This window comes from Haemaphysalis longicornis, unplaced genomic scaffold (assembly GCF_048455015.1).
Source record: "Haemaphysalis longicornis isolate Haplotype H1 unplaced genomic scaffold, Haemaphysalis longicornis Haplotype H1 scaffold_6, whole genome shotgun sequence".
Lineage (NCBI taxonomy): Eukaryota > Metazoa > Arthropoda > Arachnida > Ixodida > Ixodidae > Haemaphysalis > Haemaphysalis longicornis.
The window spans coordinates 45,998,288-46,010,042 of record NW_027526407.1 but is presented as its reverse complement, the minus strand read 5'-3'; the positions used below and the strand labels follow the sequence as shown (position 1 = coordinate 46,010,042).

General features: G+C 44.3%; 1 protein-coding gene across 1 annotated transcript; it reads right to left on the bottom strand.

Annotated features, from left to right (window-relative positions):
- Positions 1–8,848, bottom strand: LOC144141534 (uncharacterized). The gene is made up of 2 exons (XM_077673078.1): positions 8,761–8,848; positions 1–333 (listed from the first exon to the last, which is right to left on the bottom strand). Exons 1-2 carry the CDS (start codon positions 8,770–8,772, stop codon positions 13–15), a joined length of 333 nt encoding a protein of 110 aa, XP_077529204.1. The 5' UTR covers positions 8,773–8,848; the 3' UTR covers positions 1–12.
- Positions 8,849–11,755: the final 2,907 nt, after the last annotated feature.

The following is an 11,755-nucleotide window of genomic DNA, read 5'->3' as shown; positions in this document are numbered from 1 at the left end:
GGTGTCAGTTGCTCATCCCTTGAATCCGTAGCCGTGTCCATAGCCAAGACCGCCATAGCCGTGCCCTCCATATCCACCGTGTCCAATGAGGAGTCCGTGCCCAAGTCCATAGCCGCCATGGCCGCCGTAACCTCCATAACCGCCGTAGTGTCCGCCGAAGTACGGGGCAGCCTTCTGGTTGTCGAAATAGTAGCTGACTCCCGAAGAGAATCCGTGGCCTAAGCCGTAGCCACCGTGGCCGTAGCCGCCGTGACCCAAGCCGTAGCCGCCGTAGCCGCCGAGAAATCCAGCAGAAGCCATAGTGGCCAGCACGAAGATTAGCGCGGCTGAGACCTGCGGAGTGGCAGTGAAATAATTGAGCATCGTCGGTGCATCTGCCTAACGGCTGTGCTGATAATGAGAAAGTTTAAATCCAAATGCACTGTTCTGGTTGCAATAGTGACAATTGTGGTGACAAAAATATTATCAGTACACGGATACAATCTTGCTGCCTGACATGAACGCTGGCAACATTGCAGGCTAAACTTAGAGGTACGCGTGCATCATGTCCTCAATTTCAAAACTCTGTTAACAGGAAACAAGAAACTATACTTCGCGCACAACAACAGGTGTGCACTGCGCATTTCATTTTCGCTGCCTTTGACAACGACGGATCGGTATACGATGGACAACCCTTCCCAAAACCGAGGCACAAATAATTTGCTGAGCAGAACACAAAAATCACTGCAAAGGACTATAATTCCAGTGCGCAGCATTCCTAAGGGGAACACAGCGTTCGAGAACTAAGATGAAACAAAAGATTGTCCCATTTCCACAGCGGGAATGTGATTACACAGCGAAGCCAAATAAGTGCGCGACAGAAACCAGGATTGGCAGGGTGCAGTCCGAACAAGTGCAAGAAATGAAATACGATTATTTTGGATTCTCAATTTTCCATTCAACAACTTCTTAGTTTATTGCCCTAAAGAAAGTAATTAGGTCTAATGTTTTATCCTAGCCAACAAACATAGGGGTTTCGCGGTAAGCCTTAGAAGCAGCGTCTTTGAGTTGTTCGTATTCATGCTGCGACAGATAGTTACCTGCTCAGATAAAACTTCACACAGTTATGTAACCCTAAGACCAGGGCACCGTCATGTAATTTGTTCCGGAATAGCGCGGGTAAAAGACGAGCTAAAGGTTAGCCTAATTTAGCGAGCATACCCCTGCCTCAGAAACGCATCCATTGACAGCAGACGGTAATTACGAATTGTTTACAACTCCAAGATTGACTATGACCAGTAAATGAAACTTGGCTTAATGATGCAGCCGTCTCAACGGCCAGTCGCACTATTGTCTTTACCGGGATATGCACGTTATATTGAGGGCTGCGCAGCCCTCGCGAACAAGTTGACTTCGCCGCAAGGCGTTTTGAGTCGGACGCCGGCAGGACTGAGCCATGGAGGGGTAGCGGCATATGCAGCTTTGCTGTAACCAAATGTACCATCCCTTCCTGAATGAAGCTGATATAAGAGCGAAAGCTACAAGTTCGTCAAACTTTCACTGAAAGTGCGTCTAATCTATCGTCAAACTTTCAAAGACCCAAATCACAAACGAAGATCCAACCTCTGCGAGGATTTTTCGCGCACTAACTGAACGCCTCCGTGAACGATCTAAATGTACAGTCTAGTCCACTCATAACTATATCCAAGGGCCTAGAAAATCCCATCGTTATAACCGATAATTGTTACAAGCGGGTTGCAAAATAAACAGACGAAACAGAGCTCAAAACATTTTATTCGCATGCCAGCAAGGTGGCACTACTTATAATTTGCGGCAAAGAAGCCGCAGTTGGTCACCTTTGTTTTCCGCGTGTGAAGCTAGCGCAAATCTTTTCCAAAAGCATCTACAGGTGCTTCATCTAGCTGAGGTAAACGTCCTTGCCGGAAACAAAGCCCCCGGGGGACTGTGTCACGCATTGGGCCTCCTACGAAGACAATACCTGAGTAGGCTGCGCAACCGCGTCGTTAGAGTCGTCACTGTTGCGCTTTTGGTGTACAATATCACCGGATTGAATCGTTATATACGATATCGTGGCACTGGAGCATTGTAATAAGTGGTTTATTTTACCATAGAAAGAATACAAAAGTTGACGGTGCCACAGCTGTTGATCGTTATATTCGATATATTGTTATAAATGGCATCGTTGTAAGTGGACTCGACTGTATATCCATACGTGGTTTATAGGATAGAGGAATACAGTATTACTCCTTTTTCATGATCGATCTAGAACCATTCCTTTTTTGCTATTTTGAAGTAACCGTTTTGTCCCAATGGAAGCTCGGTTTCGCGCACGCGCCATGTGCACAGATATCTTATCAGGGCTTTTCGGTCGACCAACCGGTCTATGGGGAAAGGCGTTAGTTTTTTCAACAGGACGCCATCGGTCCCATTAAGAAAGCTGTCGCTTTAAAAATGTGGGCGTTCCAGCTCTGCGAGATTACTGGGACGACGACGCTTGGAAAACATAGAAACGTTTGCGTCACGTGCCATGGCAGCGGTTAGTGAAGCGGCCTTCGACCAGTTCCGGCATAATTCCGAGGAAGCCGTGCTTTCGCATCGAGTGCGGTATTGTTCCAATCACGCCGAAGCCGGGATTACAGGACGGATTTCCTGAAACTGTTCAACCGCCCCCTATTGTTCTAACGCCTAATCCACGATTCCATTTCCCGTGACCTCTGGGACCGAGAACAAAGCCTCAATTATTTTATGATTAACGCAACCCCACCACAGCAGCGATGGCGAGAAGGTTTTACGCTGTTTTCTGTCTCAATCCACCTCACTATGTATGCAAATATGCCCTGATTTCAGCGTTGTTTCATTGTTGAATTTCTTGGTATGTCGAAGGTGATTTGTTAGATAATACCCCGGAAATTGCCTTCTCGCAGAGCTACGGTGCGAAGGGATTGGTTTCCATCGGGATCAGAAAAAAAAACGCGTACTTTACCATTAAATACTAAGTAATTTTGATCATAGTTTTTTCCCGCCAGTACGGTAAAACTGGTGCATTTAAATTGTCCGCACTTCCCCTGGCCATCAGGCTATGGAACTATCTTCCTGATAACATTGCCGCCGAATCTAAGGACGACGCATTCCGTAACCGTCTTCGTGCTCACTTTTTTCCGTAATACTGTACCAATCTGTTATCACTCTTTTATGTGAACTTCGTGTTTTGCATTTTTGTACATCAAGTGTCTGTTTACCTTTGCGCGCTTTTTATCTTGAATGTGCGGTATGTTAGTCTTGGTTCGTGCAACATATAGCACACATTATCTTTGTATTTGGCGTTTCTCTAGATATGTATTTACGGCCAATTTCTTGTATAATGTTTTCTTGGACTCCGGTTTTTCGTAGTGCCTTTTTGAAAAAACTTGTCTCTTTCGCACTTTTCTTACGTACCACCCTTGCTCAATGCCCTGTCAGGGCCTGTAAGGAACTTTAAATAAATAAATAAATAAATAGTTCAGGGATCATAAAAAGAAAATTTTTGGTTGGATCCTCCGCCTAAATGGGACGGACTAAGTAAGCTAACGATCACGAAATATTGGCGGATGTTTTATGAATTGTGCTTGCGTGTCTGTGCATGCACTCCCAATAGCAAGATTAGTGCCCTGAACTGTTTGTTCATTTTCTTACGCTAACTGAACTTTACATGCTTCGCGTTCACGATCACGGTTACGCTTTTGAGTATCTTCGATACGGAGTTTCTACGCAGACATCGCGGGTTCGCCCGCACCATAACGTTCGAAATTCAGTGCGCATGCGTCAGGCATACGCCATCTAACCGTGTAAATACGCCTCCCGTGGCACTTAAAAAAGTGCTTTTCAAATATTCGTTAAGACATCGAACTTCAGCGAGTCAATTGCCGTATTTTCGTGCGTATAACCCGCACCAGAAATGCAAAAATTTCAGCGGCAAAGTAGGGGTGTTGATAATACGCAGGTTTATTTTCCTGTAGCGCAGCTTCACGGCAATAGAAGTTGGGTCGTGAAGCTCCTACACAGTAACACTCAATAAGCCTTCCATGGCAGCGATTCCAGGCGAGATGGTGCAAAAAAGCTTCAAAAAATGCTGCATCGAAAACAACATGGATGGAACCGAAGATTACCTAGTGTACAACAGTGAGGACTGCGGCTCAAGTTATTGCTTAAGCGAGAGCAGTGACACTGAGTGAATTGTGACTTTCGCGTTGCAGTCAGTGTATTCTACTTGCTAAATACCAGAGATGGCAAAATTACTTCTAGAAAGTAATTAAATTACATTACTCATTACTTTCCTAGAATTTTCTAAAACGTAATTAAATTACATTACAAATGACAGGTGGCCAGTAGTAACGACATTACATTACTATTATTTTTCAAAAGTAGTGAAATTACTTTAACAAAAATTCATCTCACATACACTCTGTTTACACTCATATACATATACACTGAAATCTCCAAAATATTTGTTTATAAGCAACTTATGTACAGTTTATTTACAGTGCTATACATTGGTAAGTTAGATATCTATATTGATATCTATATTGATATCTACTATATTGATATCTATATAGATATCTATATAGATATCTATATTGATTCAAAGTGGGCGTCGGCAAGGTGTCTCCACTTGTACGGCGAGTGTCTTTTAGCATGGCAAAAGACACTCTATCGTACAAACGGGGACACCTTTCCCATGCCCACTTTGAATCGCAGCTCCTTCTGAGATGCAATATAGATATCTAACATACCAATGCAGAGCGCTGTAAATAAACTGTACATAAGTACCCTCCGCTGGCGTGGATGACGGCAGGGTTGTGTTGAACATAATGAAGAACTTTTTCATCCAATGCCGAGAGACTCTCTCGGCATTAGAACTCTACTTGGTCAACTTTTTATGCCGTAGAGAAGCTGCAGGCTATATCGTAGTCAAAATTAATGGGGAAAGTAATGAGTAATTTCCATGAAATTACTGGCCTGAAGTAATTTATTACATTACTAAATTGCCAAGACTCAAAAATAATTCATTACATTATTCATTACAGCAAAAAGTAATTTAATTACTGTGATTCAATTACTGTAATTTCATTACTGCCAAGTCTGCTAAATACACGCTTTTTCTGTCTACAGTATGTGATGAGTTGCTTGAACAGCAGCTTTGGTGCAGCCTTTCCTGTATCAAATGTGCGGGCAATACGCGAAGAGGATTTTTTTTTTCTTTCCCAGCCAGGGCCTATTGGCCTCCTCCTGTAATAAAGTCATCCATTCCATTCCATTCTTTCCCAGCAGGCTGAAAATGGAGGTGCGGTTTATATGCACGGGTGTGTTATACGCGCGAAAATACGGTTCGTTTCGGTTAACCCTAACGAAAGGTTCATGTGCAGGCCTGTCTGTAGAAGTGGGCACTGAACGCAGAGGATTGAGGACCCCAAGAAAGCCTCCCTCCTTCTCCTACTCTCTCTTTTCTTTCGCTCCATTACATAAAGAAGAAAGGCAAGTCAACAGTCTTCGTGAACCCTTCCCTCTTTCGCCAGGTTTGGAAGGAATTTTAAGATTTTTTTTTTCAGGCTCTTTTGCCACCTACACTTTCGTTTTCTTTCTACTCCCTTTCACTCCCGTCCTGCGCCTTCCTCTTAGTCCTTCCCGTCGACACGACTTGACTTTCACGTAGACGTGATTTCCTCACGCTCCGCTCTTCGCTTTCAAAAGCGAGTCCATTTGCTGAAGCTATGCTTTCACCGGTGTAATCAACCGTACACGCCAAAATACCCGTCCAGACCCTCCGTCCGTCGAACAGACATGTGGTGGGGAGGAGTAAATCATGTCTGCGTGCCGACGACATGCGCTCTGTTTACGTTCACAATAATTCTCTTATCAGAACATGTTCGCTTATAAGACGGTCTTATTATAGTAAAATAAAAATAAAGACGGATTTGCAAAGCTTCAGCAGCGTGGCAGTGTGGCTTAGAGAAACTGAGAATGACGCCTGTACACCCATTCCATTTCGAGGAGCCAATGGCGCGACCGTGGCACGCAATTCACGCGCGTGACAAAATAGTTCACTGCTGGGGCGCGGTGACAAATTTTATCCCGTATCGTTTCGAAACTCCAAATAAGTGCAGCTTGCAAGACGGTGTGCTCGCACCTGTTTGCAAACTTAACGGTGCACGATGCGTTTACATCGGTTTCCGACTTTAAAGGGGCCATGCATGATGCAGAAAAAACACAAATGCGGTTCATTCGGAATAATGACTCGTTATAATCATGCTGACCCCACTTTTAGATGCGACTGCATCTCATTCACTCGCCTTGTCCCTCCATACGGCGTTGTTGTTGTCCGTCCACACCCCTCCCCCATTCTCCTCACCGCGCGAGCTGCGCTCTCCGCCGCTCACCCCCTCTCCTCTCCGATAGCGAACACTCTCTCGCGAGGGGCATTGGATTGGATTCGATTGGCTTGGCTTGGATTGGATTGGATTGGATTGGATTGGATTGGATTTGGATTGGATTTGATTAGATTGGATTGGATTTGGATTAGATTGGATTAAAGTGGATTGTGTTGAATTGTGTTGCGTCATAGCCGTGCCACGTTGCGTCATAGCCGCGGCAGGGGGTTCACGGCACGTTTCACGCGATGGGAGAATCAACCTAACGGAAACAACAACGGAACCCCCTATGCGTCGCATCTACACAGGGGTTCCCGCGAGGGGAGGTGGGAGTAGTTTTAACGCCCACTTCGCTCAAATATGGTATATTATTAGAAACATACCCAGCTTTCTCGCTCAAAATTCTGACCTCTCAGGAACCTACGAAAATTACTTCAGGAAAGTTATATTCGGCACAAAGCAAGAAGTCAACGTGATGATGAAAACAGTAGAAGAACTTTCCAGGATTCTGAATAGTTTATGTGAAATTCGCTGTGAAATCTTACTCCCCATGCATTTCTATGGGATAGTTTCCATGGCTCAGGAACCTAGCCGCAAAACGTGCAAGACTTGAAACTGTGCGCAAAGAAAGTTTTCACCCCCAATATTAGCAGCACAAAAGAACTTTACGTTACGCTAAATAAATACAGATTAATCGCTCTTGAAAGGACTGCCATGAGCGGGAAAGCTGCACATGAAAAGATGGAATGACCATGAGACCCACTAGCTCATTTCCCGCAACAGAACTTACGATGCCATATGTGTCCAGTTGTGAGAGGCCGGCCAAAGCAAACGCAAATTAGGCAGAACGACCTAGTTGCGCTTAAAAGTAATGCATATTCATGTTAGAGAAGTAACAATGGCGCGGCAAACAATGAAGGTTACGAAAATACACGTAATCATAGAAGCACCAATGCGCACTGCTGTTGGTACTGGGAGCACTATGCTTGTTTTAGCTGCACAGCAGTCCGCCCCTTTGGAGTTTTCTTACACGACATTGGCCGATAGGCGTACGCAACGTTGTCTTACGTGGATCTGTTTGTCGAGAATGCCCCATGTTTCACGAAGCGATTACTTTCTTCAGTAACAAAAGCAAGCCAGGTGCAATTAAGGTCAAAAACAATGCTACGGCGGACAACGGTCCGTGCATTAATAATGGTAGCGCCATCTGGGAGGACTGACGGGCTGGGTTGCAGAGCTTAATGACGCAGTGGAAGTCGTTTGAATACGCGTTCTTATGACTTCATTGCTGACATCCCGAAAACACACGATTTGGCGGGAGAATTGAAATTTTAGCATAAATTGAATAATTTATCAGTGAATACGGCATCATTCGCTGCCGGACTAGCGCTGGGAGCACTATAAAAGACGAAATCTTTCGAACAAAATAAACTTATATTTTGTTCGCATGGCCCCTTTAAGTGCACACGAAGTGTTCAAGCCTGTGTTCCCCGACGATTTCGCCATTACTGCAGGCTGCATGTTTACGTCACTCTCAAGTTGCAGTGTGGCTTATTGTAGTTGCCTATGTACACGAATGGGGTTTAAGTACTTTTGTTCAAAGTTTAGTGCACATAAATGAGGCATGCGACCCCACGAAAACAGCCTGCCGGAGGCTTTACGTTTAACTAAGCTTTAACAGAACGGCAATCGTTGGATTCAGTTGCATGCGCTAAGCAATAAATATTTCACCTGCGCTAGCTTGCCTCACTTGAGTTGATTGCAGGGAAGTACACAACTAAAACAAGTTTCTGTTTCACTGATATTACTAAAAAATGCTGAAGAAAGAAATCGGTAGGTGTCGTCATAAGTAATTGGAACAAGGATGTGTGAATATCGCAAAATATTGTCTTAGTGGCTTTAAGACCGCCATTACCTATGTACAGGAAGCTTTTTCTATTAGGGAGGACTTCTTTGAACGCACAATGAAGCTAGGTAGTTTCCGGAAGAAGAAATTCCTGGGTATTTACGAGAGCGTGTTATAATTACTTTTGATAGCACCTGTACGTCTTGTATATGTGATGCAGTTAATTTGTGGTGACACGGTTCTACGCAGCATGCGCCTGTGGGGTCACTAGAATCCGTAACCTAAAACAGTAAAAGCATAATTGCGTCACCTGGATAAGTCGCTTAAGTCTAAGGTATTAGAAATTTGTACGTCGAAGCGCTTTTTATAAATTGGAAGCGACAACTTACAAAACTAAGCCTTCCTCCGTGACAAGATTACCTTGATAGTTTTACCCCCTTGGTCAACAACAGCGACGACAGAAAATAACACGGAACTAACGGACATGGACCGATAGAAACATTCACTCACCAAGCTGTTCATTGTGATGTGGAGGCTTTCAAACCTGCTGCTACCAAATCCAAGCGCGCACGCGTTGCTTATCCGCTATGCGCCGAGTTGCGTCTGGTACAAGCGAAAACAGTGCGGAGGTCCCTTTTATACTCGATTCGCTTCGCGGGCAGATTCAAGCCCGACAACGGGAAGAAGCAGAAGAAAACAAAAGGCAATAAAAGAGCAACACTCTCTCCTCCGCCATGTGACGACAGAGTGCACAGAGAACAGACACAGAGTAACGACCTGGGAACGGGGTGCACGAAGGTGCACGGGCGCGGTGGTGAGAGGGAAGAGATTAGGGGGAGACAATGTATGGGAGGTATGCAAACCGTGGCAGGCCAAGCAGAGCAGAAGAGAGAGACAGGGAGAGGGAGGTAGGGTGTACACCGACGCAAATGGAACGCGCGCGGTGACCAGCTCGGAACATAATTGAGTGATAATGGCGGGTGTGGACGGCGATGAAGCTGCATCGGTTTTTGGGACGCCGGGTGGAGATTTACATGTCAAATTCCGCTGGTGTTGTTTTTAGTGACGTTTGAAGGTCTCCGTTGGCTAAGCGCACATGTTGTTGGTAGTTTTATTGAGTTAATGGCCTCATTTGTAAAGGGTTTATAAAAATCCTATCTAAGACAGAGAGGAAGATATCGAAAGTCTTTAATGAATTCTGGAGAGATGAGCTCAGCTAACGGCTAGGCAAGGTACTTCGGGTTACCGAGAGTAATGTAAATGCTATGCGAAATTAAAAGCACGAAATGAAAGTGCTAGAGACAGAGAGAGAGAGAGAGAGAGAGAGAGACAGAGAGAGAGAGAGAGAGAGAGAGAGAGAGAGAGAGAGAGAGAGAGAGAGAGAGAGAGAGAGAGAGAGAGAGAGAGAGGTGCAGAAAATGTCATTCTAGCAACAAACCTTTAGCCGCGAACATACAACAGCGAACATGCCAAGTATAGGCACATATTTTGAGCTACATTTTCAAGATGATTGCACTCACTGGCACACATGACAAGTTAGTACCAAAGCGTATGCGCGTCTTTGTGCCCACAATGGCCGCAACGCGCTAAACCAAAGGCCCGAGAAAGTTCCCTCTATAAAGCTTTCACGCAGCACGAACTACGCACTACTCGCACTCAGGCGCACTTTGAGCAGATGCATAACATATTAATAATGTGTTCCGCAATGCGCCGCATACTGATTCAAGCGATTCCGCACACCCATTTTTGCAAATAAATCGTTCACGAGCCCAGCTTCCAGGAGCAAGCGTTCAATCACACAGCGTTCTATACGAATCTTGCGAAAAAAATTCTGTTGTTGACCCTCAACGGAAGACAGCGCCTGCTGTCGCTTAGTGTCCCGCAACGTGACAGCTGTGCTTTTCGCAAAACAGGAAACGTGTTTATTTGTGATGACCGACACTGTCAAGGCAGGGGCAGACTTCGACAAGGGTACACGTAATTATTTTCACTTTTTGGTAATGGTATTGACCATAACTTTGGCATCGCTTGGATATACACTGCTCGGTTCGGTTACAACCATAGAGATAACCCTGGCCAAAGTTGAATCTATTCACGACAGTTGTTAAGTAATTACGTATTGTAACTTGCTGTGACACTTCGAACCAGGCTCTTCCAACACAGACTCTGAAAACATACCTTTTTTTTTCAGGTTTCAAAATGGCCTCATTGATGTTCCCAACGATGATTACAAGGGGGCAGTGTAATCACGGCTAACCCCGTGCAAAGTGCACGATCACGAACTTCTCGATATCAGAATTGGGTGCGCATTAAATAGATACGTATATACACAGTGGGCATCCGAATTACGCCTTTCACTGTACGGCACACCCATTCACCAAAGTCCGTACAATTGTTCTCTTGCGAGCCAAGGGTGCATGTTTGTACAGCTAAGCTGTGTACGGCTCGGATGGCAGGACTTTTCGTGTCCGCGAACAAAAGTCTCTCCTCGCATTCAAACAACCACGGAAGATGCGCTTGTTGGGAACGAAAAATGCTAAATGCTAGAACGAAAAAAGAAATTAACAAATAAATAGAAAAATTACTTGAATGATATAGTGAAACATTATTATAAATAAAATGATCAATTGGCATACAAGAGTTAACGTGTACGCAGCATTCTGTTTCTATTCTGGTGGCGCTAGGGGAACACCACGGATAGTTAAAGCTTTAAAATGGCTGAGAGCCCATGAACAGTGAGAAAGGGAACAGAGGATACGAAGGAGGTAGACGGGATACTGTGTGAGAAGCGACTAGAAAATGGAGCAGTAGGTGTAGCGCCATTCGATTCTCTTGATCAATTTCGTGAGGTAATAAACTTTTTTCTCTTTCTCTTCATTTACAGTCGTTGGCGACTGCAATATGGATACCTGCAAGCCAGACAAGAAGTGATTCATTCAGCTCTTGTTGGAACGGTCTGAACTACAGTATAATGACTTACGTTAACCAGCCACCGTATATAGGTCATGAGAGCCCTTTAAAACATGGAAGGACCCTGGTCATGGTTACATTTTACTTTCACAATACATTTCTTGCAAGTAACATTGATGTCTTCACACCAAGCAAAATGTAATTCTTCCAGATTATGCAGGAAGAGTTCGAACTACAATGCTATAACGATTCACATAATCCAAATAATAATTTACGGGGTTCTTTATTACAGTTGAACTTGTTTCAGGGCTACTTTTATCTTCGACAGACGTCTGAAACGTCTATAGGGCTCATAATTGTGCTACCAAAGTAATCCTCATTATTCAAAAAATATAATTTTGCACGCCTACCTTGCGATAAAAATTATGTAGGCGAATGCGACAAGCCGTATTTGTTAACAATTTATTTGTTCGTATAAAGAAGATGGAGCTCTCCTCTAAGCCATGTGTTAGAACTAACGCAATGTGGACACTATTATACCTTCATACCTAAGGAATCTAGATTTCGATAAGTTCTGTATGCTATACGATTTCAC